The 26,803-nt window shown below is 43.0% G+C and overlaps 1 protein-coding gene across 2 annotated transcripts in view; it reads left to right on the top strand.

Annotated features, from left to right (window-relative positions):
- LOC137341220 (E3 ubiquitin/ISG15 ligase TRIM25-like) overlaps positions 1 to 26,503 on the top strand; it is a 40,261-nt gene extending 13,758 nt beyond the window's left edge. For both annotated transcript variants that reach the window (XM_068004287.1, XM_068004286.1), the window contains exons 8-12: positions 6,269 to 6,379; positions 7,967 to 8,058; positions 8,967 to 9,054; positions 17,721 to 17,851; positions 19,671 to 26,503. In XM_068004287.1, the coding sequence (XP_067860388.1) occupies positions 6,269 to 6,379; positions 7,967 to 8,058; positions 8,967 to 9,054; positions 17,721 to 17,851; positions 19,671 to 19,769 (521 nt within the window). In that variant the 3' untranslated portion in view covers positions 19,770 to 26,503. The remainder of the gene's footprint in view (positions 1 to 6,268; positions 6,380 to 7,966; positions 8,059 to 8,966; positions 9,055 to 17,720; positions 17,852 to 19,670) is intronic.
- The last annotated feature ends 300 nt before the right edge of the window (positions 26,504 to 26,803 follow it).

Here is a 26,803-nt window from a genome sequence, read left to right as displayed (position 1 = left end):
CATCTGTCCATGACAGTATTGGTAGGAGTGACCACCGCACAGTCCTCGTGGAGATGAAATCCCGTCTTCGCACTGAGGACACCATCCAACGTGTTGTGTGGCACTACCACCGTGCTAAATGGGATAGATTCAGAACAGATCTAGCTGCTCAAAACTGGGCATCCATGAGGCGCTGTGGGCCATCAGCAGCAGCAGAATTGTATTCCAGCACAATCTGTAACCTCATGGCCCGGCATATTCCTCACTCTACCATTACCAACAAGCCAGGGGATCAACCCTGGTTCAATGAGGAGTGTAGAAGAGCATGCCAGGAGCAGCACCAGGCGTACCTAAAAATGAGGTGCCAACCTGGTGAAGCTACAACTCAGGACTACATGCATGCTAAACAGCGGAAGCAACATGCTATAGACAGAGCTAAGCGATTCCACAACCAACGGATCAGATCAAAGCTCTGCAGTCCTGCCACATCCAGTCGTGAATGGTGATGGAAAATTAAACAACTAACAGGAGAAGGAGGCCTTTTAAACATCCCCATCCTCAATGATGGCGGAGTCCAGCACGTGAGTGCAAAAGACAAGGCTGAAGCGTTTGCAACCATCTTCAGCCAGAAGTGCCGAGTGGATAATCCATCTCAGCCTCCTCCCGATATCCCCACCATCACGGAAGCCAGTCTTCGGCCAATTCGATTCACTCCACGTGATATCAAGAAACGGTTGAGTGCACTGGATACAGCAAAGGCTATGGGCCCTGACAACATCCCAGCTGTAGTACTGAAGACTTGTGCTCCAGAACTAGCTGCGCCTCTAGCCAAGCTGTTCCAGTACAGCTACAACACTGGCATCCACCCGACAATGTGGAAAATTGCCCAGGTATGTCCTGTCCACAAAAAGCAGGACAAATCCAATCCGGCCAATTACCGCCCCATCAGTCTACTCTCAATCATCAGCAAAGTGATGGAAGGTGTCATCGACAGTGCTATCAAGCGGCACTTACTCACCAATAACATGCTCACCGATGCTCAGTTTGGGTTCCGCCAGGACCACTCGGCTCCAGACCTCATTACAGCCTTGGTCCAAACATGGACAAAAGAGCTGAATTCCAGAGGTGAGGTGAGAGTGACTGCCCTTGACATCAAGGCAGCATTTGACCGAGTGTGGCACCAAGGAGCCCTAGTAAAATTGAAGTCAATGGGAATCAATGGGAATCAGGGGGAAAACTCTCCAGTGGCTGGAGTCATACCTAGCACAAAGGAAGATGGTAGTGGTTGTTGGTGGCCAATCATCTCAGCCCCAGGGCATTGCTGCAAGAGTTCCTCAGGGCAGTGTCCTAGGCCCAACCATCTTCAGCTGCTTCATCAATGACCTTCCCTCCATCATAAAGTCAGAAATGGGGATGTTCGCTGATGACTGCACAGTGTTCAGTTCCATTCGCAACCCCTCAGATAATGAAGCAGTCCGAGCCTGCATGCAGCAAGACCTGGACAACATCCAGGCTTGGGCTCATAAGTGGCAAGTAACATTCGCGCCAGATAAGTGCCAGGCAATGACCATCTCCAACAAGAGAGAGTCTAACCACCTCCCCTTGACATTCAACGGCATTACCATCGCCGAATCCCCCACCATCAACATCCTGGGGGTCACCATTGACCAGAAACTTAACTGGACCAGCCATATAAATACTGTGGCTACGAGAGCAGGTCAGAGGCTGGGTATTCTGCGGCGAGTGACTCACCTCCTGACTCCCCAAAGCCTTTCCACCATCTACAAGGCACAAGTCAGGAGTGTGATGGAATACTCTCCACTTGCCTGGATGAGTGCAGCTCCAACAACACTCAAGAAGCTCGACACCATCCAAGATAAAGCAGCCCGCTTGATTGGCACCCCATCCACCACCCTAAACATTCACTCCCTTCACCACCGGCGCACTGTGGCTGCAGTGTGTACCATCCACAGGATGCACTGCAGCAACTCGCCAAGGCTTCTTCGACAGCACCTCCCAAACCCGCGACCTCTACCACCTAGAAGGACAAGGGCAGCAGGCGCATGGGAACAACACCACCTGCACGTTCCCCTCCAAGTCACACACCATCCCGACTTGGAAATATATCGCCGTTCCTTCATTGTCGCTGGGTCAAAATCCTGGAACTCCCTTCCTAACAGCACTGTGGGAGAACCGTCACCACACGGACTGCAGCGGTTCAAGAAGGCGGCTCACCACCACCTTCTCGAGGGCAATTAGGGATGGGCAATAAATGCCGGCCTCGCCAGCGACGCCCACATCCCGTGAACGAATAAAAAAAAAAAATTACCAGTAAAAGAGGGATAAGAAATGGGCAATGACGAAACCTCTGGGGGGAGGGGGTCACTGCTGGGCTATAGCGGTGTGAACAGTAGCCTTTGCCGGAGTTACACAGACTACGACGGGGTTTGCAGAAGACAAACCCAATACATAAAGTTCACTGGCAAGAATAGGTTGTGGAGGGGGTCTGTGTAGTGAACTATGTCAAGCGCCATTGTACTCTATCCCTTTATTTGGAAAGCCAAGGATCCTGTTGGCTTTTTTAAACAACTTTTCAACTTGTCCTGCCATTTTCAAAGATTTGTGTACGTGAGCCCCCTGCACCCCCTTTAAAATGTTGCCATTTAGTTTAGACTGGGGGTCGGGCCTCTTTGTGGCTGGGCTGAGTTTTGCCCTTTGGTGTAGTTAAGATGGTGAATCTTGCTGCAGTATGGTCAGCCCAATCTTTGGGGGCACTGGTGGCTGGACTGAGTTTTGTTGGGGACACTGTATCAATGATACTTGCTTGTGTGTGTCCACCAGCACCTACAGCTAACAAAGCCCCCTTCTCAACAGATTATATATATAATCGGAATATCACTCTTGTAACTATAATCATTCCTGCTTCACTCTTGTATTTTACAGCATTGTCTGAATTCTGAGATACATTAATGGCATGCAATCAACTTGGAGTTCCATTATTATTTTAGATTTTGTAATTTTAGTATTACCCATAGTAAAGTGTATGTGCTGTTTGTGTTTATGGGTATATGATTGCTTTTGCCCTTTGGTGTACTTAAGATGGTGATTCTTGCTGCGGTGTGGTTTCACGTATGTAAACCTAATCGTTGGGGACACTGGTGGCTGGGCTGAGTTTTGTTGGGGGCACTGGCTGGGTTGAGTTGGATTGGGGCTTCTATGTAAGGCAGGTAAAACTAATGAGACCTGCAATATGTACAATGGTAATGCAATAATTTTTTAAACCCTGCTGAGGATTCAGTGGGTGGGAGGGGGAACTTTAATTAAATTGTTCCCTACCCCCAAATTCACACTAACTGATTTGACAGCTTTTTTTGTATTTCTGACTCAATTTAAAAATTCTGATTGCACACGATTTACTTCTGTTTGAATCAAAGTCATTAAGCTGATTCAACAAAAAGCTCGGGAGTCATGAATCACTGCAACACCACACCGTCATATCCATGTTTAAGCGGAAGGCAATAGCATTAGCCAACAATGGAGCCAGCGCTAAGATGAAATCCTGTCTCGTGTTCAAAGAACAGTGGCTAGATGAAATTGTAGAGACGGAATCTCATGAATCAAGAAGCAAGATCCTTGTATAACTGAGGGAGATATTCCAATATAGTGCAGATGTGGGCTTGATCTGCAAAATGTGTGCTGGAGCAAAAATATCAGGTGATCTTTCCACTGGCAAGAAATGGGAAGACGGATGGAAGTTAGACTAGGTGAAGAGGCATTTATCAAGCAAATCACATGGATCTGCCGTGGTTGCTCTTAGAAACAGAAATTCTCGCCCACTGGGATTCAGCTTGCAGAAAATGTTAACACAAACTGCTGCTGACACAGAATAGAATGGACTTGACTGAGAGACAGCGGTCGAAGCCAGATGAAATAAAGATTCTCATAGACAATGTAATGCTTGGAGTACAAATGAACAACTCCATGCACTCTGTGCAATATATAAACGACGACTTGGCTGAATATCCCCAGGTACCAGCGAGCTAGTGTAGCAAAAACCAAGCCTTTGAATTTTTGGAATCAATCAACAGTGTCGTCCATGCAGAAATTATGTCGGAAATTCGCCAATCTTTATTTCGTACACTAATTATTGACGAGAGCACGGATATTTCAGTCAACAGTTTCATTTCAAGTTCAGGGAAGCGGCATCTGCAGTGCACAAGACAGCGTTCGGTGGAATTGTTAAGTTAACTTCTTGCAATGCACTGGCTATTACAATGGCTATCAAAGACTTCTATACTCTGAATCAGCTGGACATGATGAAAATGGTGAAGTTCACTTCAGATGGTGCTTCTAGCATGCTGGGGAAAAAACAATGGCATTGCCACACGGCTTAAGCAGTCCATTACACACATAGTAGAGCAAAACTGTGTGGCCCATCGAGAAGATTTGGGAATAGTTGATGCCTGGAACAAAGTACCAATGATAAAGGAAATAGAGACATTGCTGAGAACCAGTTATACAGACTTCTGCAGATCTTCAGTTTGAAAAGGACAATTTGAGGAAATTGCAAATGTCACAGAATGTGAAGCTGTGTCCTTTCGACCTCTAAATGAAGTGAGGTGACCATCGAGGCATTTTGCTGTTAGTGCTCTGATCCGCAATTACGATGCTCTTCTTTAATACTTTGAGCTTGAAAAAACAGAGAACAATGACCCAGTTGCCTGAAGAAGCTCTCAGACTCTACTTACCGTATCACCATAGCGGCATTGAATGATATTCTGTTTGAGCCAGCAGAATTGTGCATATGCTTTCAGAAGAGCTGTTTAAAAACAATCAAAGCCGTTCAGTTAACGAGGGCCAAGATCCGCAGGATCAGAGGACAGTATCTCAGCGAGACAGTCTTCTGGTGCAACACAGTGAAAAATCTAATTGCATTATGTACAAGAGATGAACCATTCAAGGGAGATTCCATTCTGAGATTCGTATCCCTACTACGTGATCATCTGGAAAAAAGATTCCTAGAAAATGAACCCAATGAATGGTTCGATTTTGCTTCACTTGCACCACAACAAATCAGCTATGAATTTGGTGCTGAGAATATTGAAAAGCTGGTTGACAAATACAGACAAATCCTGATCCTTGGTCAAGTAAGGTCTTCTGGGCAAAACATCATGGATGAGAAGGAGCTCATTGTGAGCCAATACAATGGCTACAAGTACTTAATTGCAGAGAAGATTGAAACAAAGTCATTGAAAACATTTCAGGACATGGTGACTTTCAGTCTACAAAACACAGAACGGTACAATGTGGTTTCACAACTAGGGGATATATGGGCAACCTTTCAAGCTTCAAGTGCTGATTGTGAGCATAGCTTCAGCCTTATGAATAATTTAAAAACAAAATCACAACGGTTTGAAAGAAAATCACCTTGATATGCTTATGTGGATCAAATCTCATCTGTCAAGTGGTAGAGAAGTAAACCTGGACAGAGTCGAAAAACACTGGAAGACAGGGAGAGACAGAAGAGAAAAACATCCGAATCAGAGGTAGTCACCCTCTTCTCCATCATCTGGCCTGTCATCTACAGACTTTGGGTCTCAATCAGGATGTCCCCATTCCTCTCGTGGCAGTGTTTACTTCTGAAATTTCTATATCCAGTTTTGTTTAATTAAAAATCCTTGACAGCTTGCCTTGTTACAATTATTCATTATTTTGTGCATTTGTTCTGTTTGTTTTATACCCTGAATAATGTTTCCTAAAAAGATGTTCTATTTAAAGTTGTGATTTTTTTTTTTACGGTGGTGCACACACCCTTTTATATTGGTGCACAAACCCAAATTCATTCCTCACATGGCTGAAAAAAATTAGAGGGAACATTGGCAGGGGGTGGAGCCATTAATGAGCTTTTTGGCAGAGTTTTTGTTGAAACGGCATAAAAGATCGAGGAAGCTCACGCATAGCATAAAAACTGGCGTAAGCCACTTGCGTGTAAATATCCTTGATCTTTTGCGCTGAAAATCGACATTACGCTGTATGTGTGCCATTGTTTTGGTTCAAGCTTCAAGGAAAGTCCGGGCTGCAGGCTTTGGGGAAGCGACATCAAGGCTTAGTTTATCCATTTTAACCACCTTTTGTCTACATGCCTGTTTGTCTTAGACTTGCGTGAACACACTTTGTTTAGCAAGCCAACATTTAAATGTAACTTTTTTTCAAATCCTTTTGGTGGAAAGTATTAAAATATGCCTAAACATGATATTGGTATAATGTGGTGTTTTTGTTTGTCTTTTAGCTGGTTTCCAGTCCTTGCCAAATGATGCTCACCGGGTCCTGTCTTGGCCTCCACCAACATCAATAGCAAATGCTCATGGTCTTAGGGGAATCCCAGCCAATCAGCAAAGAGGTAAAGATGGAAGTGTTTTGTTCAGAGAGTGAAGCACAACAAATACATAAAGAAAGAACTTGCATTTATATAGTGCCTTTCACAACCTCAGGATGTCCCAAAGTGCTTTACAGCCAATTAAGTACTTCTAAAGTGTAGTCACTGTTGTAATGTAGGAAACGTGGCAGCCAATTTGTGCACAGCAAGGTCCACAAACAGCAATGAGATAATGACCAGATAATCTGTTTTAGTGACGTTGGCTGAGGGATAAATGTTGGGCAGGACATGGAGGAGAACTCCCCTGCTCTTCATATAGTGCCATGGAATCTTTTACATCCACTTGAGAGGGCAGATGGGGCCTTGGTTTAATGTCTCATCTGAAAGGTGGCACCTCCGACAGTGCAGCACTCCCTCAGTACTGCACTGAAGAGTCAGCCTAGATTATGGGCTCAAATCTCTGGAGTGGGACTTGAACCCACGACCTTCTAACCCAGAGACGAGAGTGCTACCACAGAGCCAAGGCTGACACCGTAGAATTTTGACAATGCTGACAAAAGGAAAGTGGCAACTCTAATAGGGAGTACGCCATGGGCAGCACTGTAAAATAGAAAGCACAAGTGAAGTGATCAGAATGTGCCTAATTGGAACTATTACATTCTCGTATTCGTCTTGTGTTTATTTATATGTTTAGCGGAAGTGGTGAATGTTGCTTGTCCTCATGCTGAGGCTGTCAAGACTTTGAGTGGAACAGTTTCCTATTGCTGGTAGCCATGGCCTTGCCCCTCGCTATCCCTGTAGCCTCCTCCAGCCCTACAACCCTTCGAGATCTCTGCGCTCCTTCAATTCTAACATCTTGCGTATCACCAATTTCATTCGCTCCACCATTGGCGGCCATGTCTTCAGCTGCCTAGGCGCTGAGCTCTGGAATTCCCTCCCTAAACCTCTCTACCTCTCCTCCTTTTAAGTCGCTCCTTAAAACCTACCTCATTGACCAAGCTTTTGGTCACCTATCCTAATATCTCTTCGTAGCTTGGTGTCATATGTTGTCTGATAACACTCCTGTGAAGCTCTTTGGGACATTTTACTACGTTAAAGGTGCTATATAAATGTTGTCGTACATCAGTGCTGGAGTGGTACTACTGTACAAGTGATTATTTGTACAAATTTTCCAGGGTTTGAGGAGATTACCTTTGGCTTTTAGACCTGAGTAAGTCTTTTTGTTGTTTAAGTGTGTGTGTGTGTGTGTGTGTGTGTGTGTGGGCGGGGAGTTTAAGGAAGTGTTTGCTGATTGTGAGACTGAGTACACAACTGTTATAAAGATTGGTGACTCATTGGAAAGTAGTTCTGTGTACCTGAGAAATAAAGCATGTTAAGGGACATTGTATAAGGATAACTAATATTTCTAAGTAGTAAATTAATTGGATTTCCAATAACATTCTTTATGCTTGAAGTACACCCCATGCTTAATGGTACAATATACAACAGAGGAATCAGTCATGATAACATTCAGAAGAATTCTCAGGAGCCATGAAAAGATAAAATGTAATAAATCTTCAGCTCCATTGTGTGGAAAGCTGTAGTCCCTACAACATTATTCTTGTATTTCAGGTATGGTAATGGGTGGTCATTATACCATTGCTCCATGCAGAGCTCCTGTCATCTTACCAGCAGTGCCTCTACCATCTCGGGCTAGGCGCCAGGTAGGAATAGTCTCTTTGCAAATACCTTAATTTTTTAGCAGTATGATTAGTTTTATTATTTTCTGCTGCAATCCATTTATTTCAATTTTGCAGTTCTTAAAGCAAGAACAATTGAGAACATTTAAAACTTGCACACATGACCAATGCTGCAGAATGGGTTTATTTTATAATGCTTATGATTAGACAAATAATGTTTGTATATGTCAGCAGTGATCCAGCTTTAAAGGGGCACCACCTTCATGAACAAGTCTCTGTCATTTTTCTCATTCTCCTGTGGCGTTACACACGGAGAGTCAAGATCAAGTGCAGTCTTAAGGGTTAAAGGTGATGGTTGAACCAGGGTGCACAGACGTAATTCAGTCACCATTTTAAATTCAATACATTTTGTCCTTTATTTTTATATAATAATTCTCGATTTGTTACAGTTAAAATTTCAAAAATTACAGCAATTTGGGAAGTGGTGAAATAGTTGAAGCATCGACAGTCTGAAGAGCTGGGAGTCAAAAAAAAATTGAGCTAGAGCATTGCCACTGGCAGGAGAGTGTAATTACAGCAAGTCCTGTTTATGGCGATATCCATTATAAATGTGCACATAGGAATTTACAGTGGCGATAGTTAACACAGAAGGGTGACAGAAATGTGGCAATAGGAAGTAAGACTTTGTAGACAGGAAGTGTTTGCGGACACAAGAATTTAGTGATGTGATGTGCTTTAACAAGATTTATCACACATTCAGACAAATGTGCACCCACAAATCATTTCTTTAAAAAAAAAGATTTTCAAATACTTTTTCTAGAAGATGCAGCCCCTTGAAAAGACTATTTGCTACAGAAAGGATCCCAGTGGTGGATTGAGTTCATAACCAGATTAATGTTCCTTTTGATTCTATCACTTTTTTTCCACTGCAGCAGTCCAGTACATCTGTTAAGGAACAGGAGCCCCTCACAGCAACAATGCTTTCAGCAGTCCCTTTCCAGGAGCAGAAACAACTGTTGGGTATGTGAAATTTAGTCAATCCAGGATGAAGTCTTGTTTGCAGTGAAAATAATGAATGGGCACCTCAGGAAGGATATATTGGCCTTGGAGGGGATGCAGCGCAGATTCACCAGAATGATACTGGGGCTAAATTATGAGGACAGGTTGTATAGATTGGGCTTGTATTCCCTGGAATATACAAGATTAAGGGGTGATCTAATTGAGGAGTTTAAGATGATTAAAGGATTTGATAGGGTAGATAGAGAGAAACTGTTTCCTCTAGTGGCAGAGTCCAAAGCAAAAGTGCATAACATTAAAATTAGAGCTAGGCGATTCAGGGGCACTTCTTCACACAAAGGGTAGTGGAAATCTGGAACAGTCTTTCCCTCAAAAAGCTGTTGAGGCTCGGGGTCAATTGAAAATTTCAAAACTGAGATTGATAGATTTTTGATAGGCCAGGGTATCGAGTTACGGAACCGGGGCAGGTAGATGAAGCTAAAATACAGATCAGCCATGTACTAATTGAATGGCGGAACAGGCTCGAGGGGCTGAATGGCCTACTTCTGTTTCTATGTTCCTATCAATGGAAGCTGTACACTATATACCCCCGCCTCACACCAAACTGTACACTATATACCCCCGCCTCACACCAAACTGTACACTATATACCCCCGCCTCACACTAAACTGTACACTATATACCCTCTCCTCACACTAAACTGTACACTATATACCCCCACCTCACACTAAACTGTACACTATATACCCCCACCTCACACTAAACTGTACACTATATACCCCCACCTCACACTAAACTGTACACTATATACCCTCACCTCACACTAAACTGTACACTATATACCCCCACCTCACACTAAACTGTACACTATATACCCCCACCTCACACTAAACTGTACACTATATACCCTCTCCTCACACTAAACTGTACACTATATACCCACTCCTCACACTATACTGTAAACTATATACCCTCTCCTCACACTAAACTGTACACTATATACCCCCACCTCACACTAAACTGTACACTATATACCCACTCCTCACACTAAACTGTACACTATATACCACTCCTCACACTAAACTGTACACTATATACCCACTCCTCACACTAAACTGTACACTATATACCCTCTCCTCACACTAAACTGTACACTATATACCCTCTCCTCACACTAAACTGTACACTATATACCCACTCCTCACACTAAACTGTACACTATATACCCTCTCCTCACACTAAACTGTACACTATATACCCTCTCCTCACACTAAACTGTACACTATATACCCTCTCCTCACACTAAACTGTACACTATATACCCCCACCTCACACTAAACTGTACACTATATACCCTCTCCTCACACTAAACTGTACACTATATACCCACTCCTCACACTAAACTGTACACTATATACCCACTCCTCACACTAAACTGTACACTATATACCCCCACCTCACACTAAACTGTACACTATATACCCTCTCCTCACACTAAACTGTACACTATATACCCACTCCTCACACTAAACTGTACACTATATACCCACTCCTCACACTAAACTGTACACTATATACCCTCTCCTCACACTAAACTGTACACTATATACCCACTCCTCACTCTAAACTGTACACTATATACCCCCACCTCACACTAAACTGTACACTATATACCCCCACCTCACACTAAACTGTACACTATATACCCCCTCCTCACACTAAACTCTACACTATAGACCCCCACCTCACACTAAACTGTACACTATATACCCACTCCTCACACTAAACTGTACACTATATACCCTCTCCTCACACTAAACTGTACACTATATACCCACTCCTCACACTAAACTGTACACTATATACCCTCTCCTCACACTAAACTGTACACTATATACCCACTCCTCACACTAAACTGTACACTATATACCCCCACCTCACACTAAACTGTACACTATATACCCTCTCCTCACACTAAACTGTACACTATATACCCACTCCTCACACTAAACTGTACACTATATACCCACTCCTCACACTAAACTGTACACTATATACCCTCTCCTCACACTAAACTGTACACTATATACCCACTCCTCACTCTAAACTGTACACTATATACCCCCACCTCACACTAAACTGTACACTATATACCCCCACCTCACACTAAACTGTACACTATATACCCCCTCCTCACACTAAACTCTACACTATAGACCCCCACCTCACACTAAACTGTACACTATATACCCACTCCTCACACTAAACTGTACACTATATACCCTCTCCTCACACTAAACTGTACACTATATACCCTCTCCTCACACTAAACTGTACACTATATACCCTCTCCTCACACTAAACTGTACACTATATACCCTCTCCTCACACTAAACTGTACACTATATACCCTCTCCTCACACTAAACTGTACACTATATACCCTCTCCTCACACTAAACTGTACACTATATACCCACTCCTCACACTAAACTGTAGACTATATACCCCCACCTCACACTAAACTGTACACTATATACCCTCTCCTCACACTAAACTGTACACTATATACCCACTCCTCACACTAAACTGTACACTATATACCCCCACCTCACACTAAACTGTACACTATATACCCTCTCCTCACACTAAACTGTACACTATATACCCCCACCTCACACTAAACTGTACACTATATACCCTCTCCTCACACTAAACTGTACACTATATACCCACTCCTCACACTAAACTGTACACTATATACCCTCTCCTCACACTAAACTGTACACTATATACCCCCACCTCACACTAAACTGTACACTATATACCCTCTCCTCACACTAAACTGTACACTATATACCCTCTCCTCACACTAAACTGTACACTATATACCCACTCCTCACACTAAACTGTACACTATATACCCCCACCTCACACTAAACTGTACACTATATACCCTCTCCTCACACTAAACTGTACACTATATACCCACTCCTCACACTAAACTGTACACTATATACCCCCACCTCACACTAAACTGTACACTATATACCCCCACCTCACACTAAACTGTACACTATATACCCACTCCTCACACTAAACTGTACACTATATACCCTCTCCTCACACTAAACTGTACACTATATACCCACTCCTCACACTAAACTGTACACTATATACCCCCACCTCACACTAAACTGTACACTATATACCCTCTCCTCACACTAAACTGTACACTATATACCCCCACCTCACACTAAACTGTACACTATATACCCCCACCTCACACTAAACTGTACACAATATACCCCCTCCTCACACTAAACTGTACACTATATACCCTCTCCTCACACTAAACTGTACACTATATACCCACTCCTCACTCTAAACTGTACACTATATACCCACTCCTCACACTAAACTGTACACTATATACCCTCTCCTCACACTAAACTGTACACAATATACCCCCTCCTCACACTAAACTGTACACTATATACCCTCTCCTCACACTAAACTGTACACTATATACCCACTCCTCACACTAAACTGTACACTATATACCCCCTCCTCACACTAAACTGTACACTATATACCCTCTCCTCACACTAAACTGTACACTATATACCCTCTCCTCACACTAAACTGTACACTATATACCCCCTCCTCACACTAAACTGTACACTATATACCCTCTCCTCACACTAAACTGTACACTATATACCCACTCCTCACACTAAACTGTACACTATATACCCACTCCTCACACTAAACTGTACACTATATACCCTCTCCTCACACTAAACTGTACACTATATACCCCCACCTCACACTAAACTGTACACTATATACCCTCTCCTCACACTAAACTGTACACTATATACCCCCACCTCACACTAAACTGTACACTATATACCCCCACCTCACACTAAACTGTACACTATATACCCCCACCTCACACTAAACTGTACACTATATACCCCCACCTCACACTAAACTGTACACTATATACCCTCTCCTCACACTAAACTGTACACTATATACCCTCTCCTCACACTAAACTGTACACTATATACCCCCACCTCACACTAAACTGTACACTATATACCCTCTCCTCACACTAAACTGTACACTATATACCCTCTCCTCACACTAAACTGTACACTATATACCCCCGCCTCACACTAAACTGTACACTATATACCCCCACCTCACACTAAACTGTACACTATATACCCTCTCCTCACACTAAACTGTACACTATATACCCCCGCCTCACACTAAACTGTACACTATATACCCCCACCTCACACTAAACTGTACACTATATACCCCCACCTCACACTAAACTGTACACTATATACCCTCTCCTCACACTAAACTGTACACTATATACCCCCACCTCACACTAAACTGTACACTATATACCCTCTCCTCACACTAAACTGTACACTATATACCCACTCCTTACACTAAACTGTACACTATATACCCTCTCCTCACACTAAACTGTACACTATATACCCACTCCTTACACTAAACTGTACACTATATACCCTCTCCTCACACTAAACTGTACACTATATACCCCCACCTCACACTAAACTGTACACTATATACCCTCTCCTCACACTAAACTGTACACTATATACCCCCACCTCACACTAAACTGTACACTATATACCCCCACCTCACACTAAACTGTACACTATATACCCTCTCCTCACACTAAACTGTACACTATATACCCACTCCTTACACTAAACTGTACACTATATACCCACTCCTCACACTAAACTGTACACTATATACCCTCTCCTCACACTAAACTGTACACTATATACCCCCACCTCACACTAAACTGTACACTATATACCCTCTCCTCACACTAAACTGTACACTATATACCCCCACCTCACACTAAACTGTACACTATATACCCCCACCTCACACTAAACTGTACACTATATACCTCTCCTCACACTAAACTGTACACTATATACCCCCTCCTCACACTAAACTCTACACTATAGACCCCCACCTCACACTAAACTGTACACTATATACCACTCCTCACACTAAACTGTACACTATATACCCCCACCTCAAATTAAACTGTACACTATATACCCCCACCTCACACTAAACTGTACACTATATACCCCCGCCTCACACTAAACTGTACACTATATACCCCCACCTCACACTAAACTGTACACTATATACCCCCGCCTCACACTAAACTGTACACTATATACCCCCACCTCACACTAAACTGTACACTATATACCCCCACCTCACACTAAACTGTACACTATATACCCTCTCCTCACACTAAACTGTACACTATATACCCCCTCCTCACACTAAACTCTACACTATATACCCTCTCCTCACACTAAACTGTACACTATATACCCCCACCTCACACTAAACTGTACACTATATACCCCCACCTCACACTAAACTGTACACTATATACCCCCACCTCACACTAAACTGTACACTATATACCCCCACCTCACACTAAACTGTACACTATATACCCCCACCTCACACTAAACTGTACACTATATACCCACTCCTCACACTAAACTGTACACTATATACCCTCTCCTCACACTAAACTGTACACTATATACCCCCACCTCACACTAAACTGTACACTATATACCCCCACCTCTCACTAAACTGTACACTATATACCCCCACCTCACACTAAACTGTACACTATATACCCACTCCTCACACTAAACTGTACACTATATACCCTCTCCTCACACTAAACTGTACACTATATACCCTCTCCTCACACTAAACTGTACACTATATACCCCCACCTCAAATTAAACTGTACACTATATACCTCTCCTCACACTAAACTGTACACTATATACCCACTCCTCACACTAAACTGTACACTATATACCCTCTCCTCACACTAAACTGTACACTATATACCCTCTCCTCACACTAAACTGTACACTATATACCCCCACCTCAAATTAAACTGTACACTATATACCTCTCCTCACACTAAACTGTACACTATATACCCACTCCTTACACTAAACTGTACACTATATACCCCCACCTCACACTAAACTGTACACTATATACCCCCACCTCACACTAAACTGTACACTATATACCCTCTCCTCACACTAAACTGTACACTATATACCCCCACCTCACACTAAACTGTACACTATATACCCTCTCCTCACACTAAACTGTACACTATATACCCCCACCTCACACTAAACTGTACACTATATACCCTCTCCTCACACTAAACTGTACACTATATACCCCCGCCTCACACTAAACTGTACACTATATACCCCCACCTCACACTAAACTGTACACTATATACCCCCACCTCACACTAAACTGTACACTATATACCCCCACCTTACACTAAACTGTCCACTATATACCCTCTCCTCACACTAAACTGTCCACTATATACCCTCTCCTCACACTAAACTGTACACTATATACCCTCTCCTCACACTAAACTGTACACTATATACCCCCACCTCAAATTAAACTGTACACTATATACCCACTCCTCACACTAAACTGTACACTATATACCCCCACCTCACACTAAACTGTACACTATATACCCCCACCTCACACTAAACTGTACACTATATACCCACTCCTCACACTAAACTGTACACTATATACCCTCTCCTCACACTAAACTGTACACTATATACCCCCACCTCACACTAAACTGTACACTATATACCCCCACCTCACACTAAACTGTACACTATATACCCTCTCCTCACACTAAACTGTACACTATATACCCACTCCTCACACTAAACTGTACACTATATACCCTCTCCTCACACTAAACTGTACACTATATACCCTCTCCTCACACTAAACTGTACACTATATACCCCCACCTCACACTAAACTGTACACTATATACCCTCTCCTCACACTAAACTGTACACTATATACCCTCTCCTCACACTAAACTGTACACTATATACCCTCTCCTCACACTAAACTGTACACTATATACCCACTCCTCACACTAAACTGTACACTATATACCCTCTCCTCACACTAAACTGTACACTATATACCCCCACCTCACACTAAACTGTACACTATATACCCACTCCTCACACTAAACTGTACACTATATACCCCCACCTCACACTAAACTGTACACTATATACCCACTCCTAACACTAAACTGTACACTATATACCCTCTCCTCACACTAAACTGTACACTATATACCCCCACCTCACACTAAACTGTACACTATATACCCCCACCTCACACTAAACTGTACACTATATACCCACTCCTAACACTAAACTGTACACTATATACCCTCTCCTCACACTAAACTGTACACTATATACCCCCACCTCACACTAAACTGTACACTATATACCCACTCCTAACACTAAACTGTACACTATATACCCTCTCCTCACACTAAACTGTACACTATATACCCACTCCTTACACTAAACTGTACACTATATACCCACTCCTTTCACTAAACTGTACACTATATACTCACACTAAACTCTACATTATATACAGGATATTTCTGAAGTAATAATAATGCTGATGGAAGAAAACTTGAACATCTCTTCTCTGTTGATCAGAAAATGAATGGCATTAAAGTTACATTTATCTATTCAGTATTGATATGCCCAGTAGCCTGAGGCGTGATATCAGTTTGAAGTTGTTCTCAGTCTTTAGTTATCCATCTTGGTTTCTGATAATCAGGACGAGAATCAGGATTCCTACTCCCGGGATCAGGATGAGGTCGCGGGCCTTGCTCCATCTCATATTGGACCCTCTATGTTCAGTATGTATCCCAGTCAATTGTCTATTGATTAATTCAACATTGTGAGTTCAACAAATTTATGCTGGACTCTTGCACAAAGTGTGAATTCGGCCCTACCTCTTAGTTCAACCTTGCTTCTTGTTGGATTTCCACCCAAGAGCTCTTGGTTCCCTCATCACAAAAAGGATGTGGAACATATGAGAATCACAATCAGATGGAATGGAAAGACTTTTCTGACAGAACTGATACTTCATGCAAATGTGTTAGTGAGATTACCTCCGAGGTTTGTGTATCGCAGATGCTACTGTCTGGGGAGTGGAATAGAACTGTAAAGCGTTTGGAGCATAACATGAAGAAAAGTTGATCTGAAGTTGGGCATTTCATGTTTTTTTTTAAAGCTATTCTCTGAATACTGAATTCCCATCTTCCTTCCCCTCTGCCCCCTAATCTGGAGGAATGGGAATTGACTTCTAAGGATTCTTCCTTCTTGATGTACAACAATAATTACTACAAAACATAAAGAAAAATCCTTACACCATATTTTTGGTTTTGCTATAGTAGTTTAATTAATACTATTAAGGCTGGTCTTTTTGAGTGAAAAGGGCTAATATGTAAGCCAGGAGTTGAGCTTGTATGGTACAAGTGAAGGAAGTTTTAAGCTAGTGAGACCTAAGTTTGTAAAGGTAGGTGTCCCTGTGATTGAATGATAATATGTTATTTGGTGCAGATGGTTACCTCCTTTGAAGAATGAGGCAGGGTATCTAGCTTTTTGTGACAATCTTAATTATTCTAGATAACATCCTTTACAATTCTGTACTGTGAATATACCTTCAGGGGAACGTCTTTTCCAGTTAATACAAATTATGCACCCTTCCCTGGCGGGAAAAATCACTGGGATGCTGCTGGAGTTGGATAACTCGGAACTGCTACAGTACTTGGAGTGCTCGGATTCTCTCCGATCCAAGGTAACCTCTAACTGGAGTTGTTTAGATTGGTAGGGTTGGAATCCCACGTGGATGGTTTCAACTGAGTGATTTATATTGCCGTCAAACCACAATTGGGGCAGTGCTAATATTAACACAAACAGTAACTATTCATTTTATCACTATGATATGAGTATGAAATAATCAGGTTAGTACATTTTAAGATAATGCTCCCATATCTATGGGGGATTAATGTATTACAAAGCAAAGTTGTACTTTGAGTTGGATGTGGGAAGGGACATGGTTACAAAAGCAAATTAATCTGAAATTAAAAACAGAAATGCTGGAAAACACTCGGCAGGTAGGGCAACATCTGTGGATGAGAAACAGGGTTAACGTTTCAGGTCGATGACCTTTTATCAGAACTGGTGGATGTTGGAGATGAACAGCTTTCAAGCGAGTGCAGAGCCAGGGAAAGGGGAAGCAGGAAAAGAACAAAAGTGAGAGGTCCATGATCGGGTGGAGGGCAGGAATGATTAAATGGCAAAAGTGATGATGGTGCAAGGCAAAAGGGGGTGGTAATGAGACAAGTAAAGAAACAAAAGGATGGGTCCAGAGGAGGTGTAAGTGGTTACAGCAGAATAGCAGGGAGGGAGGGAAGCGTAGAAAATCTGACCAAGAGCAGGCTCTCGTGACCCAGGCTGGAACAGATGCTGCCTGACCTGCCGAGTGTTTCCAGCATTTTCTATTATTATTTATGGTTAGTTTACTAATCAATGGAATTTTGTGTTTCCATCATTTGCCTTGATTTTCCAGAATCTAAAATTGAATGACCAGCTGCACGCACTACTCAAATAATATCACGAGTCAATTCAGTATTTGAGATACAGCTAATCTGAAAACAAATCCTCCCCATAATTTGTAGTAATGGAATTTGACTGTGTAGATTGACACGAGCCACTTGGTCCTCTTCGTCCTCACCCCCCACCTCTCCCTCCTCCATGACACCAAGCAATCACAGCTTGCCTCCAGCTGCTTTCATGTTATGGCTGCTGTACTTGTAAATGAAAGAATAGCAGCCAGGCTCACAGCTGGTTACATATAAATCATAGAATCATAGCATCTTACAGCATGGAAGGAGGCCATTTGGCCCATCGTGCCTATTCCAGCTCTTTGAAAGAGCTATCCAATTAGTCCCACTCCCCCCAGTGTTTCCCATAGCCCTGCAGATTTTACCCCTTCAAGTGTACATCCAATTCCCTATTGAATCTGCTTCTACCATCCTTTCAGGCAGTGCATTCTAGATCATAACAACTCGCTGCGTTAAAAAAAAAATCTCCTCATCTCCCCCTTTGGTTCTTTTGTCAATTATCTTAAAACTACTGATTTTTAAAACCCAAACTTGGCATCATGAATGACCTATAGAAGTTTACAGCATAGAAGGGGGCCTTTCAGCCCATCGGGTCTGTGCCAACTCTTCACTGGAGCAATCCAAAACTAATCCCACTACCCTGCTCTCTTCCCATAGCCCCGCATGTTCCTCTGCTTCAAATAATTTATCTAATTTTCTCTTTTATAAGATACAGTAGTCTTTGCATCAACCACGCCCAAATGTAATTCTTTATATTGTTTCTAGAACTGTTGAGTTCAGTGGGGACTACAGGGATGGTAATCCCAGTTGCTGAAGCTAAATGAATTAAGCATCCACTTTATTAATATATGTCATATGAACTGTTCTGGTTAATCTAATTAACTATTTAATGACCAGATTAAGGATGGAAATTGCAATGACTCAGTTGTAGCTGTGCTAGATGTTCCTCCTGTTATGATTACTATCTCACTGGTCTGTGATTCTGCATAGGTTGATGAAGCTGTGGTGGTTCTGCAGAGGCATCAGGCTCAGAAAGACTTTCTTCAAAGAGCAAATCTGGTTGCAGCTACCTCTAAACAGAAAAAATGAGAAGAAACAGGCAGGCGGGACCTCCGTCGTCATTTGCGTACCGCAGTTTGCATCGACAAGCTGCCGTGCAATTAGTTTACAGTAAGATCTGGGCAGCAGAGTGGATTAACACACTGCTGTTTCATCTCTTGGATCGAGTTTTGAATTGAGCATGGACAGACGTCTGAAGCCAGTTGATGTTGGTCAGGAGTCTGCCAAACAAATTCTACCCACAATACAGCTCTGATTAACGCTGAGTTCTCAAATATCACTTAGAGAAGCTGGAAGGATGGCTGATGATTGTCACATTGGTGCACCAGGGGATGCTTGTCTAAGTCTAGGGTTAAGAAACATAGTTGAGGCACAGAAAAGGGTTTTTTTTTGAACCTCATCACCAAACCTAAGCTGCACTAAAGCTGGGAGTGCTTAGTGCTGGTACGGGGTGCAAAAAACTGAAACCTCTTACATTCCCTAGCACTGGCATCCTTCACTGAGGAATTCACCTTTAAAAATGGGAGTTTTTAATATATGTATATCTTTTTTAAAAACATAGGCAAAAATTTTACTTTGACCTACTGTTGGCCGAGACTATATCACTCTCTCCACGACACACATTTTGTGAGTATAAATTAAAATGGTGCAAATCATCTGCCTTATACAGAGAAATATATTTTAACTTTTGAGGACAAAAATCTTAGTCTGAGAACTTGGAAAGTTTCTTAACCAGCCATCCAGTTTATCCAGTATTTCAGCTTGCAATATACTGTGACAGCAATGTGCTCAATTAGTGGATAGAATTGGACTGTCACATAAGACAAATGGGGATAGAAATTAGTCTAGGCTTGAGGATCAATAGAAATTGGTCCTTGGGCCTCATCTGCATACTCGGGGAGTGCTGCCGGTGCTGGTCGCACCCCTACAAGGGAGCTCGCACAGTGAGGAAAAAATAGCAGCGTCCCTCGGGTAAGTCCTGGGAGGGGGCTGATCGCAATGCCCATGAAGTCAAGGGAGTACCTGTTGATTTTAAAACGGAGGGATTTGATACTGACACATAAAAGCATTTATATGATAATATCTCGCAGCCTAATTTCCCAGCTTCCAATTCTGACACCAAGGTGAAAAATAGACTGATGAAATGATGCAAGCTTACCAAGTCCAAGCTGAAATGGGTTTGTAGCCAGTTTTGAAATGCAGCCATGCATACATGCCCAAATCAAAGGTTGGCACAGGGTAATGCAGTGCCTGCAGGTTATTATAGACCAGTGGAAATTGGCCAATAGACTAAAGATCTGTTTTTACAACAGAATAATTACAGATGAGGCAAGTCAATCCGTCCATCTTAGTTCATTTATACAGAAGGACCATGTAGCCCCTCCCCCATCACGGCATCCAACTGTTTCTTAAATGATTCCAGGAGTCTTGCCTGTAAAATCCATATATTCTTTCATGCATTCATGTCTAATGCAAACAGTCCACTTCAATAGCCAAGTATTCACTCCAATAGAAATTGAAACATGTGTGAGGTAATCTGGAATAGTGTGCACCAGGTGAACAATCTACTTTTTTATTGCTACCTGATAACACATTGGAATTTTACAATGCCTCGTGCCATTTGAGAAGGTGGATAATATCAGCAATTCCAGATGCTTTTAAAACAGGCAAGATTATTAACCAAGTTTATTCACAAGTAGAGTTATTTACAGAAGCACGCAGTGAAAGTGAGATATTACAATTGGTCCAAAAATAGAAATTTGAAGCTAGTTCACCAAACCAGTCAGGTGTGATCTTTTGAAAACTTCCTTGCAGAACTTGAGATAAGACAAATACTTTTCAGAGAGAGAGAACAGTTTGACTCTTTAGTGAATCAACAGAATTGCAGGATTTACAAAGGTGTAGCTGACAGAGCTGCGTTCCGTTCCCACATCTCGTGGCCAGACAAGACTGAACTGCCATTCATCATACTGGTTCTTATTTGTAAACATTCTCCCCCAACTTACACAATGGCAAGCTGCTAACTGACTAGCCTTTGCCCCCCCCCCACCCCACCATTTGCCAGAATACTCCCTCTCCTCCACCTTGATGTCTTTATCCCCAGTAAAACCTTTACTCTCTCCCATCCTGGTCATTTCCCTAATATGGCCCCATTTTGCTCCATCAAGTCCCAAGGGCTACAGACGTGAGCGTAACTGGTTTAGTCACCCATCCCCAAATCTGGCTGGACCACATCAAATGTTACCTCATTCTCCTACTGCCAAAACTGCCCACTTCTCCAGGATAGCCCTGCTGAGCAAAGATAACCCCAGCTTCATTTCTCCATTATCAGCCGCCTCCTTCAACCCCTCTCCCCTGACTCCTCCACCCTCGCCTCCAGGAAAAAGTACAAGGAGCATCTGAACTTCTTTGATATTTGGTTTGAGATCGTCCATTTAGCTCCTTCTGCTGCTTCCCCCTCAGAAGGCAAATGGTATGTTGGCCTTTATTGCTAGGGGGTTAAAGTACAAGAGTAAGAAAGTCTTGCTGCAATTCAGGAGTGTGATGGAATACGCGCCACTTGCCTGGATGAGTGCAGCTCCAACAACACTCAAGAAGCTCGACACCATCCAGGCCAAAGCAGCCCGCTTGATTGGCACCCCATCCACCATCCTAAACATTCACGACCTTCACCACCGACGCACCGTGGCTGCAGTGCGTACCATCTACAGGATGCACTGCAGCATCTGCCAAGGCTTCTTCGACAGCACCACCCAAACCCGCGACCTCAACCACCTAGAAGGACAAGGACAAGAGCAGCAGGTACATGGGAACAACACCACCTGCACGTTCCCCTCCAAGTCACACACCATCCCGACTTGGAAATATATCGCCGTTCCTTCATCGTCACTGGATCAAAATCCTGGAACTCCCTACCTAACAGCACTGTCACCACACGGACTGCAGCGGTTCAAGAAGGCGGCTCACCGCCACCTTCTCAAGGACAATTAGGGATGGGCAATAAATGCTGGCCTTGCCAGCATCGTCCACATCCCATGAACGAATTAAAAAAAAAAATTGTACAGGGCTTTGGTGAGACCCACACCTGGAGTACTGTGTACAGTTTTGGTCTCCTTACCTAAGGAAGGATATGCTTGCCGTGGAGGCGGTGCAATGAAGGTTCACTAGATTGATTCCTGGGATGAGAGGGTTGTCCTATGAGGACAGATTGAGTAGAATGGGCCTGTACTCTCTGGAGTTTAGAAGAATGAGAAGTGATCTCATTGAAACATATAAGATTCTGAGAGAGCTTGACAGGGTAGTGGCTGTTTCCCCTGGCTGGAGAGTCTAGAACTAGGGGGCATAGTCTCAGGATAAGGGGTCGGCCATTTAGGACTGAGATGAGGAAAAATTTCTTCACTCAGAGGGTTGTGAATCTTTGGAATTCTCTACCCCAGAGGGCTGTGGATGTTGAGTATATTCAAGGCTCAGATAAATAGATTTTTGAACTCTAAGGGAATCGAGGGATATGGGGATCAGGCAGAAAAGTGGAGTTGAGGTTGAAGATCAGTCATGATCTTATTGAATGGCGGAGCAGGCTCGATAGGCCGTACGGCCTACCCCTGCTCCTATTTCTTATGTCCCCTTGCCCATCAAGCCAAACCTCCCCCTACGCTCCTGTTGCCCTACTCCTGAACTCCCATGATCTGACATCATGGTGTCATGAGACCCACCTCCCTCTCCCTTGACCACATTCCCATTAAAATGCTGACCACCCAATTTTCCTTCCTGGCAGTCTTGTTGGCTGACATTGTAAATGGTTCCCTTTCGTCAGGTTCTGTCCCCGTTCCTTTCAATGCTGCCATCATCATCCCGCTCCTCAAAAACTGCCACCCTATCTTGAGCCACCCTTTCCTCTCCAAATTCCATGAAGATATAATTGCCTTCCAAATCTTTGCCACAACTCCATATCTGATTTTCTCCAATCAGGTTTCCACCACTGCCACAGTACTAAAACAGTCCAAACCAAAGTCATAAATGACATCCTCTGTGACTGAGCATGGGGCATTTTCTTCGACCTTTTTGCAGCCTTTGACACGATCGACCACTCCATCCTTCTCCAACGCCTCTCCTCCATTGTCCAGCTCAGTGGGACTACCCTTGCTTGATTCCAATCTTACCATCCAATCGCACCCAGAGAATTACATATTACACTTCTCTTCCTGCCCTGCATCATTACCTCTGGAGTTCCCCAAGGATCTGCCTTTGGCCCTCTTCCTGAACTACACACTGCCTCTTGGTGACATCATCCACAGACATAGTGTCAGGTTCCACATGTACACTGATGACACAACTCTACCTCTCCCACCTCTCTCGATCCCTCCACTGCCTCTGTGTTGTTGTCTAGTCTTGAATAAGCTGCAATTCCCTCCAGTTAAACATTTGGAAAACCAAAGGCTCCGTCTTTGCTATTGCCACAGACTCTGTACCCTTGTCACTGATTCCATCCCCCTTCATGGCCACATCAAAAGGATGACAAAGAATTATCAGCCCTACCCCTTTCTCACAGGCCTGACTCCAGACACAGCTACTCCAGGTTAACTTGAACCATTGATTTATGCAAGATAACTTGAATGACTTGTTCAAGGCCCTGTGAAGATTTCAGAACAACCAACTATAGCTCAACAACCTTCCAGACAACAGGATACTGGTCTTTGGACTGAATTGATTGACTGCTCTTACCTACTTCATTGCTGTTGTAACAATCACATCCAGTGCTGTTTGCAACAGACTTTTGGAATGCAATGAGCTAGAATGACTAATTAAGTATGCATAGCCCATCAAAACCCAGGCAGACAACCCATCTCAGCTGTGAGCCATCATGTATCAATCAGGCTGGCTGTTCTTTGCAGGTGAACCTAGGTTTTTGACCCCTCAAAGCCACGACCAGTAAAATAGGAAGTATATAAATAGTCCAACAGACAAAATTGCTCCATTTTTGTCACACTGCCTTCTGGGCTTGAAGTTAATTGTGTCTCGGTAACCAGCACTGGACACAGTACTCAGGGTGGGCTCTAACCATATAGAGCAGCATACAATCTGAACATGACTTCCTCTGACTTGTACCGTACAGTTTTGGCTCTATAGTTCAGTATTCTATTTGCTTTGTCGATCGCTGCTCTGCAGTGATTGGATATGAGGAAGGATTAGTCTATTAAAACCCCAAGGTGGCTTTTGGCTTAATCTTCAGCTAGTTTGACATCGTTCATGGAATATTTATGTCGCTCATTATTTTCTTCCTATATGCAGTATTTCTTCATATTAAATGTACCTGCCAGTGTTCTGTCCTGTTATGTAACTTGTCCAATTCATTTTGTATTTTCTGAGCTGCTTCTGCAGATTTAACTGCCCCTACTAGTTTGGTATTGTCTGTGAATTCGGCCAGGTTGTACTGAGCTTCTGAAACCAAGTTGTTAATGTTAATTAGAAACAGTAGGGGTCTGAACCCCCTATAACTGTGGTACCCCACCCATCACCCCACTGCCCCCGACATAACTTCTCTAGTTGATTCCAATCCGTCAATCAATTTCTTACTCATTCTCAGGTTTAATGCTGAAAGCCCAAATAGTTGTAGCCTTTTCTGGGGAACTTTGTCAAGTTACACCTCATTGTATAAGATTTCCACAGTCCATTTTGGAATGTCAGTTCCTTTTTAAAAAAAAAACCAAGGAGGGTGGTCAGGCAGGATCTTCCCTTTCTGAATTGTTAGCTGCTTTTTCATTAGGCTAGTACATACATGCAATCCTCAAGTTCATTGCTGATAATTGATTCCTTTATTTTACCTGATATTGAAATAAGACTAATGTGTGTGTCATTGCCTCGGTCAGATTTTATCATCCATTTTGAAAATGGGCACAATGTTGGCCTGTTTTCGATCTGCCATGTTTAGATGCAGCCATGTGGGACCAGCTTATATAAAAATGTAACACTCTGGTTATGATATTTTGGTGATTGGCTCTGGCCCAGATACCACTTTCAGAATCTCAGCATGTTCTGGATGATTGACGTGCCCTGAATTCATGCCTTGTGCAACTGAGAGCAGCCTTGGGGATTGGTTTCTTCCAATTTCCTTTTATTACAAAGACCCTATTCCAATTGGAACTCTCCCTCCATCATGTACCTTGTTGGCCTCATTCTGCCTGACATCTGCAGTTGTTCTGTTTGAATACCTGCGTGCCTGTGTAGGCACAAAAAAACCCCATATAACCCTGTCATGGAACTCAACTCAGCCATTCTAGATACACAGGCTGGACTATGCCATTGGATCTCGGTGTAACCAGAATGTGGGACTCGATTATCGTTTTGACATTTTCTTATTTTACAGTGCTGCACTAGGCCTATCAAACTCTGGATAATGCACAACCGTTTATTATGTTTACAAAAACCTTGACCAGTTGCAAAAAAAAAAGCCCAGAGTATGATATGAATATTTAACTCGATTGTATGACATTCCTCTGTCTGGTATTTTAATGGATGAGTTAACCTGATTAAAATATCTGACCAAATCTTTCAGGTAAATGGAGGCCTCTGCAGCTATATTGAACAATAAAAGTGTGCTTTCGTGGTGTGGTGATGCAAATGCCTCAGTACAAGAGATGTGGAAAATCCTTGCAACAAGCTATGTGTGTTTTATTGTAAATCATCTATTTGTACCCAACGCCTTCTTGGTGTGTTTACATGAATTGTGATTATTTTCAAATAAAGTCTGCATTTTAACATTCAAATCTGAGTCACTTCTCACAGGCTGAGATTGTTTCAGGACACTCCAGTATCAAAGGACGCTAACTTTAAAAAAAATTGCAGAATATGTGTATTGCTGGCAAGGCCAGCATTCAATGCCCATCCCTAGTTGCCATTGAGAAGGTGATGGTGAGCCGCCTTCTTGAACCGCTGCAGTCGGTGTGGTGAAGGTTCCCCTACAATGCTGTTACGTAGGGAGTTCCAGGATTTTGACCCAGCAACGATGTAGGAACGGTGATATATTTCCAAGTGGGGATGGTGTGTGACTTGGAGGGGAATGTGCA

Source organism: Heptranchias perlo, chromosome 23, assembly GCF_035084215.1.
Source record: "Heptranchias perlo isolate sHepPer1 chromosome 23, sHepPer1.hap1, whole genome shotgun sequence".
Taxonomy (NCBI): Eukaryota; Metazoa; Chordata; class Chondrichthyes; order Hexanchiformes; family Hexanchidae; genus Heptranchias; species Heptranchias perlo.
Note: the sequence above shows the minus strand (reverse complement) of the source record. Positions and strands in the feature narration are given on the sequence as shown.